Source organism: Cydia amplana, chromosome 1, assembly GCF_948474715.1.
Source record: "Cydia amplana chromosome 1, ilCydAmpl1.1, whole genome shotgun sequence".
Taxonomy (NCBI): Eukaryota; Metazoa; Arthropoda; class Insecta; order Lepidoptera; family Tortricidae; genus Cydia; species Cydia amplana.
In genome coordinates, this window is record NC_086069.1 from 14409415 (window position 1) to 14432420 (window position 23006).

General features: G+C 38.0%; 1 protein-coding gene and 1 pseudogene across 1 annotated transcript; one reads left to right on the forward strand and one right to left on the reverse strand.

The window, feature by feature from the left end:
* Positions 1-2311: 2311 nt before the first annotated feature.
* Positions 2312-2410, reverse strand: LOC134655008 (U6 spliceosomal RNA; annotated as a pseudogene).
* Positions 2411-3405: 995 nt separating this feature from the next.
* Positions 3406-21969, forward strand: LOC134648680 (protein croquemort-like). Its single transcript, XM_063503185.1, has 11 exons — positions 3406-3528; positions 5201-5334; positions 6553-6732; positions 10907-11032; positions 11572-11775; positions 16131-16339; positions 18563-18671; positions 19805-19965; positions 20585-20689; positions 21228-21375; positions 21809-21969. The coding sequence occupies exons 2-11, from the start codon at positions 5218-5220 to the stop codon at positions 21920-21922; spliced, it is 1473 nt and encodes a 490-aa protein (XP_063359255.1). The 5' UTR covers positions 3406-3528; positions 5201-5217; the 3' UTR covers positions 21923-21969.
* The last annotated feature ends 1037 nt before the right edge of the window (positions 21970-23006 follow it).

Sequence of the window (23006 nt, forward strand, 5' to 3'; positions counted from 1 at the left end):
GCGTGCTCCTGTTCCCCTATTTTATTGTGCAAAGCGAACAGTATCACAATGCTATAATTTTGTATAAATTGAGAACTAGAGGGTCATGCCCTAGACGTGACCGCCCAGAAACTGTGCTAGAACCGTTCGTGCAAACCATTCAGTCACTATTTTTAAAAACCTTTTGTAGTGGGTACATTCCACGGTCTTAAATTTATTAAACGTGTAGTATCAAACTATGACAAGTCATGATAAGTGAAATAAGTGATAACAGTATCTGGTCCGTGCATAGAAGCACTTGCCCTTGAGGCTAGGGCATGGGTAGTTTATTATAAACTTAATCCGTGCATAGGAGCACTTACGATACAGGTGGTTTAAAACTTCCAGGGTCACAATACAGACACAAGGGTGTAAAATACATAATTCATAAACGCCCGTTAGGCCAGTTTTGTATATTTTATTTCAAACATGCTTGTGCAGCACCGCCAGCACATGATAATTTTCCTAATATACCATGGCAGTCAGGGATATAATAATTATGTAAAAAGGTAGGTAACCTTGGTCATGTCGTGTACATAGGTAGGTACTCGTAAACATGTTAACTGAAAGACAAGTGCTCTCCAGCCAAATATAATTTATGCAACTGTGAGCTGCTCTTACATTGGGATCATATGTATTTATTTCTAGTCTGTCATATTGTAGCAGGCCTAGACTTCAAAGGTTTTTAGATATTTATAGGGCCGTTAAACGGACCCTTTGTACACCTTGAGCAGGCTGTTTGTTTCACACCATGGGTAATATATATTGTAAACATAGCTTAATTCAGAATGGAATCGTAAGCTCTGTCGTGTCGTGAGCTTACCGAGCCTGATTTAATTAGAGTCCACAGATTGTATGGACCTTGGAGGATTGACCACTCCTTATTCTAATTATCAATATTCTGCCTGGGCTTATAGTCGAAATTAGGTGACAATCTCTTAGTATTATCTATGCCACCCAAGTTATGAGGCTTAGCGTCTCCAGACCACAATTTCATATTAAGGTGCAAAGATTTTTTCATCTTTAAAATAATAATGAGTCGAGATAGGCCTGGAATCTTAGGTTTTTATTTTACCTATTATAATTTTAGAAATGTTATGTAAATGGAAAGCAGTTTTCACTTTTACCACAGTTAATTAGCCCAATTTTGGGTTTAGCCAATAGGGTGTTCGGGACCCTTGAAATAGATTGGTAAACAAAAATGAAAACTCTAATAACGAAGCCTTGCCTATTTCGACTGATTTTTACCCAAAACATTATTTTAAACCATTTTTACGTTTTCTAAAAAGATATATTTACAACTTAATCTTTGTAATATTTTTGTGATTGTGGTCTACTCGCACGCCTGTGTTATGACCATATCATTTATATTTCTGTGAATATGTCTGACGTGCCTTGCGCAGGCTTACATAGGTTATAATATCATCATCAATAACTTGACGTCAGTTTGTGAACGAATCAAAGATTCTTTTGGCACACCTTACGCAGGTGTAAACATGGCAGCCTTGCGCAGGTTTAGATAGGTACATAATATATTGGTTTCATCACAAATAACTTGACGTTAGTTTGTGAACGAATCAAAGATTCTTTTGGCACACCTTACGCAGGTGTAAACATGGCAGCCTTGCGCAGGTTTAGATAGGTACATAATATATTGGTTTCATCACAAATAACTTGACGTTAGTTTGTGAACGAATAAAAGATTCTCTTAGGCGCACCTTAGCAGGTGGAACCATAACAAACGTAAGTTTAAGAATAAGTATCATTCAAATCAAATACCCTGAGTTTATGGGTAATATTCCCTAAGTTGCGGGTTCTTTGCTCGACAAGGTGAAAGGCTTTACGCAGGCTTTAACAGGCACTTTTAGAAAGTGTCATTCACGGTGACGCGCAGATTTGCCAAAACTAAACTTTAACTCTACAGTTAATTAATATAATTTGACAATATGAACCAAACCATGCGTCTTCGTCAATGAATCAATCTAAAGATTCCCGTATCGTTAATGCCCTTCCATGTCACAGGCTTCCGATTTTATTTGAAACGTTTAATTTAAGTGTACTATTTATGTAGGTAGGTAAGTAGGCTTAAGAATTGACCCTCTTGTATGTAGTTACGTATAGAATTAATAATCAAGTTATTCAAATTCAAAATAACACAAGCACATATAGCACCTACATGCAAGAGTTCTTTTCCTTAACCTTTTAAGCTGTAAGTACCTGCTAAGTTATATATTTAAGTAGGTACCTACCTACATAAATCAAAGATCTAGTTGGAGAGATATAAGTTGGTAGATACAGAGTGAAATACTTCACGAATTCGCATGTCATTCTTGCGCAGAGCCATGCTAATCTCTCTCTATGTCAGATTTAAGTTTATGTACTGCCGAAGTACTCACTTTCCACAAAAATAAATGCAATGTTTGCGATGTAGGTTTGTTCGTTACCTTGTGTCCCTTAGAGCGGAAATATCGTCGACTCCTATTCGGGTACACGTTATTTATCAGCAAGTTTATTACCAAAAAATTAATTTTGCAATATTATATTAACCCGGAACGGGATAAAAAGATAAATTGCTGATAGATACTTGGACAGATAAAAAAACCTACACGTCTATAAGCTTCTACCTTAATACGTAGGTTCTACGTAACACGTATTAACTATCCGATCCATTCGTATTCGAAAACACAAATCACTTGAAAGGGTATACCTCCACACATCACCATTTAAGTATTATATAATTTCAACCGTTATTATACACACACAAAGATTTAAACTAACAAGACTCGGAAGAGACTTAATAAAATTAAATTATAATGGTGACACGTGCACGCTTTACCAGCTCGATGTGTTTTCTACCATGTGTTTTAGTATTTTCATTGGCATAGCCACGGTGCGCGCAGGCAGCCTTTGAAATCACTTGCACATCACTATTCCGGATCATTTTTATTTGCTAGATAGTTTAACGGACAACTAAATTTAAATATTTATTTCGAACGGCAAAAAGCCGTTAGAAACTGTTTTTCAATATAGTCAGCTAAACTGGGGTACAAATTCAAAAACTCACCAGCAGTTTAGCTTCACGACCTTCCAGATGGAAAAACAGCAAGCCAATGAGGTAATTTGCGTTTGTTTCTAACTGTCAAAATTGTCAAACGCAACTGCCTGAAGTGGTGGGGGTGTGGGAGAGAGATGGACGTATATGCTAGAAAAGGACAATACGACTAACTACAGTGTTGCCACTCTCAATATATTACTTTAGGTTCCGAATATCGGTACAGTTGTTTAATTTCAATTTCTTTCAATCAGCATTTAATGCAGTTGCGGGTGGACGTGCATGTCACTCTTTGTTATTTTTATTGTTTTGTCAGTTATATATTAACGCCCTGAGTATTGATTTACCGACAATATATTTTAAATAAATCGCGTATGAAATTATGTTAAGTTTATGTGGGCCGTGAAATCATGCAAAGTGATATTTCTTAGTAAACATAATTCAAGAATCACAACAAGGTACGTACTTAAATTGGATAACTTTATTTTTAGAACATAGAAAGAAATGAATACGGGATTAGTATATAACTGTAATACATAACATTGGACGAGATTACCTTACTATGCAATATAGTTTTTATTTACTTTTCACGGTGAGTAATGACTAGCGTTTTATCGTTTGTTTATACAAAGAGCTCATCAAGTCCAAGTTTTTTATGAAGGAAATGTTTGTAGATAGAACCACAAAGAAAAAACAAAGAAGAGAAGATTGCAGTTGAATAGATTTGCACTACCTACCCTATTTTTTAATTTGAAATTAATGAAAGTATCTGCAACGTAAAAATGTTGTATTTAAACAACAAATCTACATTTATTACTGTTAACAGAGCTGAGAGCTGGAGATCCTAAGTTTGTATTCCACTAAGGACATATTGTCTTCAGTTACTGCAATCAATAGTTACTCATGAAATAAGACTGTAAATGGATTATATCATATTGATATATAATGAATTTAAAATACATACTGATGTTTCAAACTATTAAAATCATTCATGGTTAACGCAAGACATGCCCCATCTATAATATATTTTTAATTTGATTTAAAGTTTTAATTTTCATATTTGATCAGTGTCTTTTCTTTTGGGTGCTAGTACTAGTGTAAGACAAATATAGTATGATTCTCTTTGTCTATGTTTGAAAAGAGACAGTCCTTTGACCAATTACCAATTAAGTTTATCAAAATATTCCGTCACAGCAGATCAAAATATTTTTGGCCTTATCCTACATTCCATACCTATATCGTGTATAGTAAAAAATAAATAAAATGATAAGCTCTTTATGAGATAAAGAAAATAATAATATTGTTTGCTTTAGTTAAATATAACTTTGATAAAAAGTAACAAAACTTATACATATAAGTAGCACACTTCTTGCATTGTCTTTAAATATTTTCAAACAAAAAAATATATACACCACTACTGGACGGCTAAAGTTTATAAACCCTGCAGCTTGTTGTCACATCACCTGTACCATATAACAGTAACCAGAAACTGTTTCACTGAACACAATACGATAATATTATGAACTGATATTTTTAACACAGCCAGTGATAACACATACGTTGCCATTAAATTGGCTGTAATTGTGTAGATATACCTAAATGGTAAAATAAAATCTCTAATATAAATGGTCACCATACCCTACGTTTTTTTTAATCTGTCAGGCTTCATTCATCATAGACTACCCCTGATGGACTTAGCATTAAGAAGCATAAATAAAGTGTCATAGGCACCACTCACAGGTGGTCTTAAACTTGTAAAATATGTGATGTATGTACATATATTGCACAGTGAGCTTACATCGCTCTGTTTCATCAACATTTCTAGTCCATAGCTCATGTTTATCTTTAGAACTAATTTTTGGCATATATATACTTGCGCACAATATAATTAAGATGGTTGTATTATAACTGAAATTACTGAATTAAAACATGTCAGTCTCATATTTTATGGTTATGGCAACGCCAATCCGTGGTGAGCGCGGGTTGTCTTACTTACACTCGACTATTGATAATGGGTCACATTGCTTGGGGACAAAACATAAGTGATCCTTTTAGTTGTTTTTTAAGAGATGGATCTAGTGCATATGCTTGACTGCTTGTACAACAAAAACATGTCTTCTTTAAAATCAGGTAGCAAAACCTCCACCATGGTATCATCAGGCATGAAGAGCGGGCTGCTTATGGGCTTCGGTTCCGGCTTCGTGGTACTCGGAGCTGTGGCTGTTGTCTACTGGCCGGCCTTGTTCTTCGCGCAACTTCAGAAGGTGAGTGGTCTCCGTGATTAGGTACCTGTTTTGAATGGCTGTCAATGTCTCGTAAAAGAGATGACTAGAATGAATATTAGCTGTTCTGAGGCTAAAACTGAACGGAGGCAATCGTCGCACCTATAGAGTTATCGGTACCTAAAACGCTGCATTCTACCAATTCCTGAAAATCTGGAAAATTGAAATTAAGTTTAAGACGACCGGTCTAGCGGGTAGTGAGTTAGTGACCCTGCCTATGAAGCAGATGGTAAGGGCATATCGTCGCCTAGTACTCATAGTACAAGCTTTGCTTTGCTTAGTTTTGGGCTAGATCGATCTGTGTAAGATTGTCCTCAAATATTTACTTAGAAAAGTGCTTATAAATAAATAGTAGGTACCTACCTATGATCTCGCCACCCATAATATAGTAAAATACTAGAATTGCCTAAAGAAGCGCTGAACAATTGTAATTGGAGGAAGGACAACTTATAATTATTTAGATCCACAAAATTTTTGAATTTTGGTGGGAGGAATTAGGGGCGGCCGATATTAGAAGGGCTAGTCGATTTTAAATAGAAAATGTATTGTTCTTAGTTGTTTTCGTAGTGCGATATGTTCATTAAAAGTTCGATGCCCTGTATGTAAATGCCAGCTACGAAAACGAGTTTTCGGCTGTGGTTTGTGTTCGTTCCCTCATTTACACTGACAGGCCAGCTTGCTTGTAAGAAATATAACTACTCAGCGTTTATAATAAACAGTATTGTTTCTTACTCTTGCTCAACTAAGGGAATTGTTACGGTTTCGTCACAAAACGGAACCCTGGCATATAAATACGAGTAGTTGTCTGCGAACTAAGAAATGGGTAGGAAGGTAGATATAAGTAGGCATCTAAAGATGGGTATGGACGTATGTCTGTCAGTTTCATATGACTATCATTATGTAAGTTGCTGGCCAGTTGATGGAGCGGGGATGTAGTTATCTAAACTTGAATAAGATGCAACATAATCGACCAGTAGGGCTATGATGGCCGGCTCTTTATCATTTGTCACCATGGCTGTCACGTTCTAATAAATATGTAAGTGCGAAAGTGACGCATAGCATGACAGGTGATAAAAATGCGACCATGATAGCTGGTCTGGAGCTCGTTAGAATCACCTCGGTAGTTAACCCAACAATTTTGCTACTCGGCAATACGTTCTCAAAGAATACAATTTATGACAGAGCCACATTTTGTTCCAGATGATGGTCCTCTCCAACACTTCGACGTCGTTCGGCATTTGGCGCGAGGTCCCGATCCCCATGTACCTGGAGTGTTTCCTGTTGAACATCACCAATGTGGACGAGATTCTGGCGGGCCACAACGTCTCCATACGTGTGTCGCAAATGGGACCGTATGTCTACAGAGAATATCATATAAAGGTAATTGTGAACTTTAGAACAAATATCTGGGTGACCGAGCTTCGCTCGAAAAACATATAAAAACTCGAAAATGCGCGTTTTCCCAGAGATAAGACCTAGCTAGATCGATTTTTCGCCCCCGAAAACCCCCATATAGCAAATTTCATCGAAATCGTTAGAGCCGTTTCCGAGATCCCCGAAATATATATAACACAAGGATGACAAAACAAACATTTAAAAAGAAACTAAGCAATTTTTTATTAAACAAAATACAAAGTCAATAATACGTTACATTTTTATTTTATTTTGATTTTCTTTTACTGTACGCTAAGAATATAGAGTTAACCCCTTACTTCATGTCATAAATAAAAAGTATTTGTTTAAAAATGAACTTTAATAGTTGCTATATAGGGCTGAGCATGCGGTAAAGGGTTAAGTAGATACCTAAGTTTAAGTTACCTATCAACTACCTAGCTTGCATATACATAAAGGAGCCTCGTCTGCCAACAAACCACTCTGTGGTTTGGCAGAAGAATATATGTAATTAGTTGTAAGCAAGATCTCTGAATAAACGTTTTTTTTTTAATAAATATATAAATAAACAAGAATTGCTTTTAGGTATTAGATATATATATAAATAAATAAATAAATAAACAAAAATTGCTCGTTTAAAGGTATTACATAGATAGATTAAGCTGGGTACAGTCAATGTCCTTGTTATCGATATACCTATTACCTACTGTCCCTACTGTGGATTGCCATGATATATTTTTTTCCGAATTGTCTGTAATTATGTTTTGTATACAAATTCTACTTGTGTGTTCTATATATGTTAGGTACCTAGACGTACTAAGTAAATTTACATATACTTTATATGTCTGCCACTACGTCTGCTACGACATAGTCATAGTTAGTTGACACTAAACTTTGATTACACTTTTTTAAACTTTCTTCTACTTGTTATGAGTGAATATTTCCGAATATAAAACGCATAGAAACCTATCGGTTAAACAAAAGTGTTTACATTTCATTGAATGTGTACTAACACCACAATCGATTCGCTGTACGAAATGTGAGCAATTCATAACAAACTCGTTTTGTTAATTTATAGTTCAGTCATTCAGAGCGTAACTATAAACGGTAAGCTAAGTACCTATTACCTACCTATGTTTTACCTAATCTAAGAAACACTTTTTCTCGTCTTTGATCCTAGGTCGGAAAAATGAATATTTTTCCAAAAACTTATTTTTACATACACTTTATGCGTAGGTAATTAGAAATCACAGGTTTTGTGTAAAGTGCGTTTCGGGGGAACTAATGGCACCGCACGACTTGGCAATATGTGAGCTTTTAAGCTAAAATATTATTTATACTGTTTGACATACATCAACTGTCAAAGAACTGATGTTGCCCATAGCATGCGGCCAACACTGTCATGCATATAGCCAACATACCTGCTAGCATGAGATGCATTCTCGAGCGCGACTCTATACATCTAGCGCGACTTCAAGAACGCAACTCATGCTAGCCGGTCACCAGGTCATCAGGTTGCTATTTCGCCCGAGACGGTCCCATCTGCGGGTAAGATTTGTAAACAACTACCTAACTGCCCATTTGCTCGGTGACGCACCTCGTGAATCTTGTTAGCAAACATGCAAATACATCTCCATTTACCGCATAATACTCATGACAATAACAGCTACAAATTGGCTCCATTAGAGCATTATGCAAATACATATATGTAAATGATTACATCAGAAGAAATGGAAAAAAACTCTTACTTACGATATAGCCCGTAGATAGATACGTACCTAACATAAGTATAGTTATCATAACTATCGCATCTTTTGTCTATATCTTTTGTTATCGGTAATCGGCTTGTTATCACTAATTAATACATACTACATTCAAGACTAATACATTCAAGAGCAAAACGATTTCGTAACTAAAAAAATACCAACAAAATTGACTATTTTTATTTATTACTCATCAGGCGTCCGTTTTTTAAACCCGTTCCGTTGTTTGTCACTAACCCTGTTTTTAATCCACCGGTTTCATCCAATAAATCTTTATGTACCTAAGTAGAGGTATTACTTTTATATTCCATTTACTCGTACCCCCTATACCCTTATACCTTGGCGGGTGCAGCCTCTGCGAGCGCTAGCAAGGGCAGCATCCGCTCAGTGTACCTAAGCTCTTATATGTCGTAAAATTTTCGAAAGCTACTCTACGTATTGGCTTCGGCTCCGCGCATGCCTCCCTTCACACGATTTTACCGTGTACGGGATATACTTACTTTTAGTAATAACTAAAGCTAATAATAAATTAAACTAGTAACTTCATTCGATCACTGCCCGACTGCTGGCTGGGAAAAGGCCTCGCTCTCTTCTTCCCGGTTTTGTGCTACATCTAGTCTACCTAAAAACGGAATCCAGAATCCAGGCATTAGCTTTATTGAAATTACGTTTAAGTATCTAAGTTCAATACCTGTACCACGAGTGTCAACACTGACATAAAGTGAGTTACGTTACGTAGACGTTACCGTATATGTTATTGTTGGCACTGTCAGTGAATCGTGGTAAGGGTACTAATATTATTAAGATTGTATTTTTTCACTCTCCCCAATCAAAATCAAAATCAAGTGTTAGAATCACGTAACGTATAACTATAACATTCAATGATTCAATACAGTCTTCTTGGATATCACGGGCCTATAATACAGTCTTTACTATTAGTAACTTCAAAATCAAAATTCATATAAAATATATCAAGTGTTAGCATCACGTAATGTATATAACTATAACATTCGATACAGTCTTTATTAGTAATTTCCTGGAACTAATAATATGTATATAAAACCACTGCCGGGAGTAGGTATGAACTTTAACATTTTTATCACCCTCGTTAAACAGTCACGTCACGGAGATAAGGTAATTGTTTGAACTCTATTACACTCGTGTGTATCGGTTTCGCACACCGACTGACTCATGATGATAATTATCATGTCAGGCGCGGTTCGATTTGGATCATTAAATTTTCGGTCAAGGCACAAAGCTTGCCATTCGGGATCGCGATAAATTTGTATTGGTTTGAGTAGTTAAATACATATGTAGCTTATGATTACTGATACATATATTCATTATCTATGCGTTTTCTTAAGCAAGGACTAAATACATTCCACGACTCTTTTTTTTTCCCGCACAAACTCTATTGTAGCAATTTGAAAAGTAAAATTATCCAAGTTTAATAATTTGTTGTCAGAAAGTGGGTTTCGAAAACCGCGGGAAACGACTTCACAGCCCATATTACGAGACAAACTACAGTTCACTTCACATCAATTTACCTACTGATCATTTCCTTAAATGGATCTGCCCACGCTTGTAAAGACAATGTAGCTCAGTGTAAAGTATCTAGGTAGGTACCTAGGTACTTTACACTGAGTACGTATTAGGTATTTTACTTACACATTTTGAAAATGGACACCAATTTAACGGCTGTACTGGACTCACGTTAATCCGCGGTTTAACCCTGTTAAACTAGCCGTAAACTATTGAAAAACAGTACTTATATCGAATATTTAGTTACAAATTAGGTACGTATAGTAGGTCAAATCGAGTTTATATGCCGCATAATACAGACCGTACGAAACTGTGGCAAGGTTTTACTCATATCGCATCATTACTGATATTCAGTTTCACCAACTCTGTTAAAAAATTAAAAACCTGTTTTTATATATGCCCGCATACGCTCATTACAGGGGGCCGATTTTTAAATTTCGACCGCTCGATTTCATGTATTTCGTTAAATAATATCTCCACTGCTAGGCATCTAAATTCTACTAATAGAATTGAAATCGAGTGGTCAATACCACTAGATTCCCAATTTCTATGACTCGTATTTCAAAAATTATCATTTCGCCGTTTTCCATTTCCACCGAATTTCGAGTGGCGAAATCGAGCGATCGAAATTCAAAAATCGGCCCCCAGGGTCGTTTACAAACCACTAAAAAAACATCACTTCTTTTCCTTTAAATGTGTTATTCTGATCTCCATCAATTGATTTTACACCAAGAGTTCAGAGCAGAAACTATTTCTGGGAATATATGGGGTAAATCTCAGAACACACAAACAAATTAGACCTTTACGAATAGTCAACTATGACTTTGGTATACTGTAATACATTACGTTGCCAACAGGAGAACATAACGTGGCATGACAACAACACGATATCATACTTCAACAAGCGTACGTGGCACTTCCAGCCGGACATGTCCAACGGCAGCCTGTCCGACCTGGTCACCAGCATCAACCCTGTCGTCGTGGTAAGTACCTCTAGCGCACGACTCCATTAATCTATCCCCTCACTAGAGCACGCGAGATGAAATGAACAGATAAAAAATAAAATCAAAGGGCGAATGAGTGTAATCGCTACATAGGCAGATTAACGCTTAATCAACTGTTAATCCGGCGAGCTTAGCGGCAGGTTTATAATGTAGATTGTACAGGATGTATTAAACATACTCTATTTCACTTTGGAAAGAACGGAAATACATATGTAAAAGTTATGAATATAAGCTTCTTTATTTTTGTAAACTTGTATTGAAATTATGTCATTTTACAGTTTTACTCCCATACTTTTAGTAATAAACTTTAAATCCCACTATTCGCTAGGTGCACGACTGGTGCTGCCCTCATTTTGGCAGACTTTCTACGTTAAATCTTATGGAGTAAAATTAGTTCAAGCGGCTGCCGCTAGTACTAATGGCGGACATTCCATAAGATTACCTGTGTTTGTGACGATCAGCGCCACTTCCCCCTCCACCGACTTCGCACCTTGCCAATAAACATTGTCCTTTCTCAGACGGTAGCGCACATGGTCCGCCACCAGAACAGCGTAATCCGGATGGGCGCGGAGTTGTTCATGCGCGCCTTCCACGACAACATATTCCTCACGGCCAACGTGTCGTCGTGGCTGTTCGACGGCATCGACGACCGCGTGCTCGACATCAGCTCGCAGATACCGGTCGTCCAGCTGCCCTTCGACAAGTTCGCCTGGTTCTATACGGTGAGTCGTTTTATCCTAAACGTTTAGCTTTAGAGTAACTTCAGTACACGATCCACGACAACATGTCCCTCACGGCCAACGTGTCGTCGTGGCTGTTCGACGGCATCGACGACCGCGTGCTCGACATCAGCTCGCAGATACCGGTCGTCCAGCTGCCCTTCGACAAGTTCGCCTGGTTCTATACGGTGAGTCGTTTTATCCTAAACGTTTAGCTTTAGAGTAACTTCAGTACACGATCCACGACAACATGTCCCTCACGGCCAACGTGTCGTCGTGGCTGTTCGACGGCATCGACGACCGCGTGCTCGACATCAGCTCGCAGATACCGGTCGTCCAGCTGCCCTTCGACAAGTTCGCCTGGTTCTATACGGTGAGTCGTTTTATCCTAAACGTTTAGCTTTAGAGTAACTTCAGTACACGATCCACGACAACATGTCCCTCACGGCCAACGTGTCGTCGTGGCTGTTCGACGGCATCGACGACCGCGTGCTCGACATCAGCTCGCAGATACCGGTCGTCCAGCTGCCCTTCGACAAGTTCGCCTGGTTCTATACGGTGAGTCGTTTTATCCAAAACGTTTATGAGTGATTTAGGTACACGGTTAGTGATAACTGATAGCAAACGTGACATAGTTGTTCACGCTTAATATCTCACTCATTTCGTAAATGCCTATTGTCGTGCTGCACTTTGTAAAGTTCGGGTGGTACATACTATTTGTTTTGAGAAGACAGTGAGAGGCACCACAAGGGGAGACAGCCATATAATATGATTAGCAAAGAATATTTCTATTATCATAGCGAGTCGGTTAACTCCACTTAACTTTACTTGCATAGGTACTTAAGTCAGTTGCAACTTAGAATTTATATACTACTGTAGATATATTTTGCTCATTTAGTACATCGTACATTACAGCATTCCGTTTCCCCTGATAAGATTGCTACGCAACACTTCAAAAATAGATCGTTTGTTTGTATAAAACCGTTTTGCGTACATGGATGCCTAATTATTTTAAACCAAACATTTATTTTATTTTCATAAGCGCCATGTCGGTATAATTTTTAACTTCAGGGCCTTCATATCTATGATTTGGCATTTTCGATAATCACTTTCCACTGAGCCGGTGTAGCTTTATTTGACGTTCATAAACGCATTGTAAATATGTCTACTTTAATAAACTATATTTTATCTTTATATTTATCTTTATCACTGCATTTAGTATTAATGAATGTCACCTTTGTAAAATTATGCTATTTCGTGCACAGAAAAGTGTACCTACCTAATCTCCGTCTAGTTGGTAGGTATTGACCTTTATACCATCCAGTGTCTGTGTCATCGAACAGTTGAGACTCGTAGCGTGAAGTAATTCCGTGAAATCGTCCTCTTGTCAATTTTTAATAACATTCATTCACGAACAATGCATTTGTCATCGGAGTAACAAAGAGACACGAACACGATATAAATGTATACTTTTGACCGAGTAAAATATTAGATACTGACCTGTAGGTAATTTTTGCGCTAAATATTTACTTTACCTAACTACTAGGTCAAAAGAAGCCGTTTCACAGACACATTCGGTATGTACTGTTTTAGACTCTAAGACTCTAGATTTACCATACTAAGATAGTTAGATCATACTAATTTATCTAGCGATTTCATGGTTATAGCGCGATTACAGTCTTTCAATTCAATATAACCTATTAAATGGATACAAAAGCGTAGGTAGGCATTTATTTGGCTAAGAGAGAAATAAATATATCGAAAGATAGGAAAATCCTATCTAGTGACAGGGAAATCTAACTATTGTTTACTGCACAATAATTCTTCATTTTATTAAATTGTACAACGCGACTTAATCGCGTATCTAAGTTTTTAAGATTTACCTCCGACGTTTCGAGGACGGCGTTGTCCCCGTGGTCTCGGAGAAGACTTAAGTTGACAACAGCATCTTCTAACCGCGCGAGTTTTTCGAACTACCCGCACTTGGTCTTGTTTATCCGCTTGAACGTTTTGCGCACTAGGGATGTCACTCTGTTGACACACAACACTAACGATATTCGATTTATCGACTGTCGATATTCATTTACGCTTAAGTACATTTACTAATGACTGGATTCCATGTGGAATTTAATAATGTGTAAAAATCGTGAAAGTTTAAATCAGTGTCATTCTTCATTTTCTTCAAGTTCGCTGTGAAAAAAAAAACCACGAATAACTTAATAAGTAGGTGTTTTGCTTTTAAATTCAAAATGAAATATTTAATCTGTTTCCTTTTTAGTATAATACTTTAATCAAGAGGTTGGCAAACAATGTCGCCTTTTTAACTAGGAAGCTGTTGCTGAGAATGCACTGTATTGATTGCAATTAGAGATGGGTAGGGGTGAGTAAATACTGAGTATTTACTCGGTATTTACTCAAAGCACCCGATAAATACATCATTTAGGTGGGTAAAAACGATAGCTTATAAAATATTCAAAAAGTGAGATTTAAGAACAAAATTGTCTTTTATTGAAGAGTGCTAACGTGTGTTAACAATATCTATAAAATAAAAAGCATATAGGACGCTTAATTTAGGAAAAGAAGGTAATTATTAGTGAGAGGCAAATTGTGATAATGCATAGTTAACAATTTTGTTTTAAATAAGAAGGTATTTAATTTAAAAATATGGTACTTAAATTCTATCGATGTTCTACTAGATAACTGCATGACGCGCAAAAGTGCGTGTTTACGCGGCACTTCTTTTATTAAGGATTTTTTAAAGAAAACTCGAAAATGGCTCAACCGATGATGTTCAAAATATTGTTTTTTGTACTCTATTATACGGCTAATCTCCCGATATGTTTTTATATTTTTTCTGAACTTTGGTTCTAAAGTTATAGAGAGATAAACATTATTTTGGCCTTTCGAAACGGTTTTTGTCCAAAAATATTCAATTTATCCAAAAATGTTCTTAGAAACATTCCAGTTATTTTTAAATACCCATTTAATGATGTGCAACACGTTAATGGTTTCTGAAAAAAAAAATTGTGACAATTAGTTACATGTATGGAGTGCCCCTCTTAAAAATACATTTCTTACAATTTTGAGTTCTTAATCCAGTAGCGGCTTACAAAATACACCTATATTTCAAATTCATATGCCCCTTTCAGCACTCTAAACAGTTTATACCCACCAATTTGGGTATAAACGAGTAAATACGGGTATATTGAGTAAATACTGAGTATTTACCCGGTATTTACCCCTGAGTATTTACTCACTACCCATCTCTAATTGCAATGCATTTGCTTTACAGAGTTAGTCTTACTAATAATACAGCGAACCTCCGGGGTATCCCGATCATTTTGGTATTGTTTGTTCCTGCCTTTGAGCGTCGTAGTTTTCAGGGCTTCTTTGTTAGTAAAGTTTTCCCCCTTCTTTCATGCCCTTTTGCCAAGCCTTCTTAGAGGGTCGCGCCCTACTGGTTGGAAACTCCTGCCATACAAATAAATTGAGGTCTGATGAGGTCGATCCTGTAAAGGTGATCGACCTCATCAGACCGCAATTTATTTGTATAATATTGTAACAAGTGAATGCCCTAAATTTTAGTTTAACTATGTCCCTTTTATTACTTTCCTGAACCAAATACCAATAAAATGGGTTATTCAAGAAGCGAAAGCGTCCGTTGAAGAATGCGGCGTGCGTTATGGAACGCCAGCGTAATCGGTTAGTAGCCGACACGTAATGGTTACCAAATACCACCGCAACAGCTGATCGATTAGGATCGGCTGCGATCGTGATTAAAATGATTGAAATGGGTTCCTGACGATGGGTTTCGTACCCCCTATGGGGACCATGAGGTCCTTTGACCCAATTAGTTTTGACATTTTAGTTTATTTGTATGGAGGACCAACAGATTTTTAGGAGCTGTATCTAAAATAAATTTGGATCCGTTGTTATATAATATGATCGGTTAAGAAATCAGCTTTCTCTTTGTGTAATTAAAAGTTTCAAAGTTTTTCCTCGGTAGCTCGGTAGGTAGATACGAATCACGTGAGTGATTAATGATTATCCCAAGAACAGCTATCTATCATATAATCACTTGTTTATTTTGCGATATTTGTGAATCGATCTGAATTTAACGATTTTGTTGCTAACAAGGTAAGTTTGGAGCCACTATATCTTGGTATGATGTAAAGTTAGAGGTAAAAAGTGCAATACAATCAAATTAAAAAAATATAATAATAAATATATATGTATTACCCAATCACACACAAATCCACCTCGTCCCACAGAACTCAGGCCCTCGAACTTCATAAGCGGGGTAATTATATCTAGGCCCTTTAAAAATAGGCCTATAAAAATGCCCTTTTCTTTTACAGCGTAACGGCTCCATGGAATACGACGGCATATTCCTCATGAACACCGGCGCGGCGGACTTCATGGAGCTGGGCAACGTCGAGAAGTGGAAGTACTCCAACCGCACCGTGTACCGCGACGAGTGCGGGGAGGTGCGCGGCTCGAGCGGCGAGCTGTGGGCGCCCGAGCTCGGCCAGCCGGCGGTCCAGGTGTTCCTGCCTGACATGTGCACGTCAGTATTCATTCTGTGGTTTCAACAGCGCCATTAGGCTACATGACTAATTTTTCTTTATGGTATCAATCGATCGGGTTTGTTTTTAGGATCAAATGTCTATATGGGACCCATTGCATTAAAGTAACACAAAAGTCAGAAATTGTAGTCAAAGTCCGACAGTCGCACTTCACTCGCGAAACGCCCTATACAAAACGGCCAGAGGCCGTGACGTCATCGCCCATCTTGTAGTATGGACAAAACAAGAAAATTGCGTTTTTGTCGGTGAAATATTGCGTTTATGTATATAGTTGCTATACAATATTTTTTTGAATGAAATGTAAGGAATCGAATGGTACCCTTACTTTTATCGTTTTTGGAAGTTAAAAAAACTTAAATTTTGAAACTTTCAGGTCCTGTAATTTTGTAATTTTTCAATATTTTATTTTAATATCCACATTATTGTGATAAATTGCTCGTTTGCTATCTATTTTACTTGATTTTGTTATAAAATTCAACATGTGTCATCATCCCTATTGGAGTGCTGAAAGTTGTCATCGAGATCATGTTCCGAGTCTAAACTCGTCCGTCCTTTAGACCTTTAAAAGGCTGTATCTTGGCAACTGTAATTAGAGTTGTGCCATTCTCGAAGACGTTCTCCGTTTTGTATGGGTAACGTTGCAACTCGAGAGTAATTCCCGTAGTCTGCTAGCCCGGAATAAAATTATACACACAGGTAAAAAAAACTTGAGACAAACATTAGTCATCCTCATCTTATAACTACTTATTATTCCAATATTTCGAATTGCCTTAATAACGAACAAAAATAAATAAATGCCTAGATTAAAATTACTACTGTATCTACGTGAAATGTGTGCGTGGACTCAATTCACTATCGATAAATATGAATAGACTTAAACGTAACAGAATTATATTATTTTTTATTGATCGGAATTACGTAAAGGGATTAGTAAAAAAATATATACACCTGACCTGTCCTTATCTGCTTGATACAGTCTACACGTACAATCGTACATAGTACATATACATATACATATTATCTAATAATATATGAATTTATATTTAATAAAAAAAACATATAATCCAGACATGATAAAAGTTTGCGTCGCATGATAGATAGATAGATAATATTTTTATTTTATGACATTGCATGTGATTGATTATAAATGACTAGTGACTAACTATTGTTTATTGTTTTAATTAAAAACCTTTATTGCTGCGGCGCTTAACATATTAAGTTGCGATAAGCTTGCTAAGAATATTAAAGGCTAGAAATCCACGGAACCATCCATTAAAAAGAAAGGGAAGAAAAAGATTCTGAAACCACCCCCATTTTAATACTAATAGAAATAAAGTAGTAACGATAAGTTAAAAATAAAGCGGAGGGAATGTCGGTTAGCCCTTGCCACAGGGCGGACACGCCATACATACCTCAAAAATCATTTGCGTTTATATGTGTGCGCGGCACGTCTGTACACGCGTCATTGTGTATGTGTGGGTAAGTCGCTTTACTGAGAGGACGCCAGAAGTCCGCCAGATTCATGTCGCGGCCAGTCGCGGGGCGAGGTAATGCGAGTCGGGGCGGAGCGGTGCGTGGCCGTTCTGTATATAATATTATTACTTATTCTGTGTCCTTGCACTGTTTGCCCTAAAATACCCTAAATAATAAATATAAAAACCAACAAATGTTTTTGCAGAGGGCTCTAGACAAGTAAAACCATAACGCTCATCTAAGACCCATCGCTCAACTTATTTATCAAAAATCTTTTGCAGAAAACTGCATCGAAATAGATCGATTCGTTGAGAAGATAAATGGAAACATTCAAAAATGGTTTATCTACGGGTGCGCGGACTCAACTCACCTGTTACGCTTTCTTATTATAAAAACAAAATCTTCCTTGGAGTTAATATCGTTAGATTTTTGTATTGGTATATGCGGCGGTTTGTCGTACAACCACATAAACCATACTTGCTTGAATACTTCGTCAATACATATTATAAAACAAAGTCCCCTGCCGCGTCTGTCTGTCTGTATGTTCGCGATAAACTCAAAAACTACTGTACGGATTTTCATGCGGTTTTCACGTATTAATAGAGTGATTCTTGAGGAAGGTTTTGGTGTATAATTTGTAAAGGTTTTGTGTAAATTCGTTGAACTACCCGTGCGAAGCCGGGTCGGGTCGCTAGTAATAGATAATTTAACGTTTTTTGGCCTATTTCCAGGTACCTGACCTTGGGTATGGACAAGGAGGTTCACGTGGCCGGCATAGACGGAGTTCAGTACGCCGCCAACGTGTCCGTGTTCGACAACGGGTACAACTACCCTAGCACGGTTGGTACAATGTACTATCATAGTACAAAGAGCTGCAAAATTGCATGGATACATTATGAATGGAATTAATTTGTGAGGTCCCAGGGGTAAAGACCTTATGGCCGTTGGCGCTTACGCTATTATTAACGCCGCTCCGCCGCCGCGCGCTATTATTATTGCGGCGCTATGCGACGTAAGCGCCAAGTGCCATAAGGTACCTTTTGCCGTGGAACGTCACATTTATATAGTGGCCATGTACTTTTGTGGCTCGATTTACTAAAAATCGCAAAGTCACATTTAATCAAGCTTTGTTCTACTTAACCCTTTGAACGCTTTATGACCAAAAACGTCACTTACACGCCAAGTTCACGGGCGACTTGAAAGTGTGAAGGTTACTTTGACAGCGTACGCCATAACACTTATAGTTGTCTATGGCGCGGTGGGCACAACTAGTAACGACGCCTTTAGGTATTTGAAAATCTGGTCCGGGGGAACCAGTGACCCTTGAGAAAATACCTGGCTTGTACCCGTAACTCTGTCATTCTAATTATAGTGTATGATAAGACTGTAACTACCGTCTAAATATCATTCGGGTTAAAAAAAACTGTGGGTTAAAAGGACATCGTCGTCACTTTCTTTAACACGGTTCTCAATGGTACAACATTTTACAACAAAGTTAGGTTAGTTAGGTACATAAGTTAGTTGTGTGAACGATTAAGTTAATAAACCCTCAACTGGAAACTCAAGCCACGGACGCATTATCTGGGGCCTATTGCATAACATTTTACAGCTCATAATACAAGCGGAAGTCTCTTTCTAATAAAAGGGAATGAAAAGAGGCGTCCGCTTGTCCCATAGACTAGGAATCCTCTAGACTGAGTTTAGAGCGATTATTTCATGAAACCGATGCTGCCAAAAATACGGGGGTGCGGGGGGACGAGTTGAGCGAATCCCATGCCGTGATTGGTCCGTTCAAAGACACGGACCAATCACGGCACGGGATTGACTCGAAGATGGAGTAAATCTACCGTATGAGTGGCAGAGGGGGTAGCGTTACTATGCTCAGTCTAGAGGATGTCTTGTCTGTGGCTTGTCCGCTTCATCAATGACAATCAAAATCCATTCCAAGTTGAAATCTATTCGGTCGTTTCTAGGCTTGCTACTGCGACGTGCAGCGCGACCTGGACTGCCTGCCGCCGGGCGCGCTGAACGTGTCGGCGTGCCGCTACGGCGCGCCCGCGTTCGTGTCGCTGCCGCACTTCCTGCACACCGACCCCTACTACCCCAGCAAGATAGAGGGCTTGGACCCCACCGAGTGAGTTCCGTAGGCTATCTCATTTTTAGGGTTCCGTACCCAAAGGGTAAAAACGGGACCCTATTACTAAGACTCCGCTGTCCGTCCGTCCGTCCGTCCGTCTGTCACCACGCTGTATCTCACGAACCGTGATAGCTAGACCGTTGAAATTTTCACAGATGATGTATTTCTGTTGCCGCTATATCAACAAATACTAAAAACAGAATAAAATAAAGATTTAAGTCGGGCTCCCATATACAACAAACGTGATTTTTGACCGAAGTTAAGCAACGTCGGGCGGGGTCAGTACTTGGATGGGTGACCGTTTTTTTGCTTGTTTTGCTCTATTTTTTGTTGATGGTGCGGAACCCTCCGTGCGCGAGGCCGACTCGCACTTGGCCGGTTTTTTCTCAAATGTGGCAAAAAATAGTCGCGACCAATGGTATCGACTATTTGTACAGCTGGTATGTATAAAGCTGCTATTTATTTGATTTTCTCGCTCTGATTGGTCGAGAGTCGACCATCGGACCAACCGACTCGTCCGTACATTGCTTAGTTTCTAGCCTCTTCGAGACTATATTATTTATTTGTGCTCTGATCGTTTTATTATTAATTTTTTTAACTTGTTTTTTGTCAACAGTGAACATAACTTCAGACTGGCGTTAGAAATGCTCACGGGCATGCCGCTTCAGGTCGCCGCTCAGTTGCAGATCAGCATGCTAGTCCGCCATATAAACCTAGTCAGGTAATTTGCACTGCACATAATAAAAACATACAAAGAACACGACTCTAGACTGGATGTCCATGGGCATGCCGCAGGAAATGTCCACTGAGATATATATCAACATGTTTATCCACCATTAATACTAGTTGCGTCAGGACAGTTGCATTTCTAAATCCTTGCATTATTGCTGTAAAGGTAAAGAAAGATAATATGAATCTCAATAGATGAGAAAATGCGGGAACTCCTATTGGGAAATCTTATTGGCACACTTTTGACGATTTTAGTATTTTCGTCAAGAAATCAAACATTTGCATTGTAAAAGTAACATTGGTGAAGTGGAACTGCCAATGAAAAGCAGAATGGGAATCATTTACGAAACTTATTACACATCATTGGTTTTGTTTCTGAAGAACGTATTGATGATTGGCGAAAGTCTCCAATGAAAGATTCATCGTTTAACGATGTCACATACCAGGCTAATTGTAACACTACTGTTCTGTCTCATTTAAATATTTGCATACAAGTAATTTTTTTGTTGATGTCTGTCCGTTATTTGTAGCCTCAACAACCAGTTGCCGGACCCGGACACGCTGGTGCCGATGTTCTGGTTCCGGCAGGAGGTGCACATCACGCCCGAGTACGCGAGGCTGGCGCGGATGGCGCTCAACCTGCGGTACGGCGTTCCGTACGCGCTCTACACGTTGACTGTGAGTACTGATACTTTCCGGTTGCTGCCCGCTTTCGAAACCGGACGTATACCCCGTCCGGTTTCGTAAGCGGACAGCAGGGGTACATATTCCGGCACTTGTATGTTCGCTTCACACCCGAGTATACGCGCATGATCAGAATGGTATTTGACTTGCATTACGAATCAGCATTTTCGATGCGTTGATTGCAAGTTCTTGATACAATTTGGGCAACAACCTTCTTCCGGAACCGAACGCAGGAAATTCTGGTTCGCTACGGGGAATCAGACTCAAAAGTCCATTTAAAAACAATTTGTGACAACAGCTACACTGAATATTAATCCTTCACTGTGATAATAAATTAGCAAAAATTATCCCTATAGTAATATTTTAGCTTTAAGCGGTTCTTTGTGAATTAAACATCAAACCTATAACCGTCAATATTTATTTGCAGGGTCTGGGACTCCTTCTAATAGTATCAGGCATCATAGTGCTAATAAGAAGACTGCTGCTCTCGCCCGAGACCACGCCCATACTGTCCGCCGAGACCACTTCTGACGAACAATGACTAGGAAGGTTTTAAGGGTACTAATTTTACTTACAATTATTATAGCCAAAGAGAATTTGATATAGAGGCGGATTGTCAAAGTATATTATGTAGCTACAGTAAATTTATTGCCATCTTTCGACAGAAGATTAAAACTGTTCGAACGCCATTGCATGTGTTAATTTGTTAAATATCAAAAATTTACACCATCCACACACATGGTGCAATCTTTTCGAACGATGGCGCCATACCTTTGGCCTACTGTCGAGTAGATGGCGTTCATTTTTGATATTTAACAAATGTAACACATATCAGTGAAAGAATAAGGATCAAAGTCAAATGGCGTTCTAAAAGTTTTAATATTCTGTCGAAAGATGACAGTAAATTTACTGTGGGTACGTAATTAACCATGACAATAACTCTCTATAAATTCTATTCGCTTTGTTGTAGCTAATAGTGTGATATGCCATTCTATGCCTTCCATCCTCTATTAACGACGTTATGAACTAGGGGTGACAACTATGGTAATAATAACGAAATGGTTTTCCATCAGTACACTGTAAATTAAGCTGGTAAAAATGTTGAACAAATATTTCAAGATCCAAATAAATATGTAAAAGTCTTAGACTCAAGATGAAAAGACTGTATACTACACATTGACTGGTAATCAATCACAAATGATCCCCCAGCGGAGACATAAGGGCTTATGAAATGTATAAGAAATGTGTAAGACGAAGACAATTTAACTAACCTACGTGCCTTATTATATTCAACAAATATGTAATCTTTATTAATAATTGTTATTTTTAAATCTTGTTAAATTTTATTTTTTATCGCTGTGATCTTGAATTGTTTAGTATAAGTCATAACTACCTTACTGACTGTTTCCTTTGATGAGGCTACGTTATTAAGCCGGTATTATGCCTGTTTTTGGTTTAACTTCATCTACTTGTTCAATATCAACATGTAACAAAAAGACTCACCATAACCAAAGTGACTCCTAGACCAAACGGTATTTAGTAAAACAGTAATTATAGTTTAATACCACAGAGCTGTAATATATCGGCAGAAGTAGGATCGCTACAACGAACTAGAATAACTCTAT

Excerpts from the sequence above, each read along its gene's own strand:
- LOC134648680 (XM_063503185.1), top strand. The coding sequence starts at position 5,218 with ATGGTATCATCAGGCATGAAGAGCGGGCTGCTTATGGGCTTCGGTTCC. Across the intron at positions 6,733-10,906 it reads ACAGAGAATATCATATAAAG|GAGAACATAACGTGGCATGA; the intron begins GTAATTGTGAAC and ends CGTTGCCAACAG. Across the intron at positions 21,376-21,808 it reads ACGCGCTCTACACGTTGACT|GGTCTGGGACTCCTTCTAAT; the intron begins GTGAGTACTGAT and ends ATTTATTTGCAG.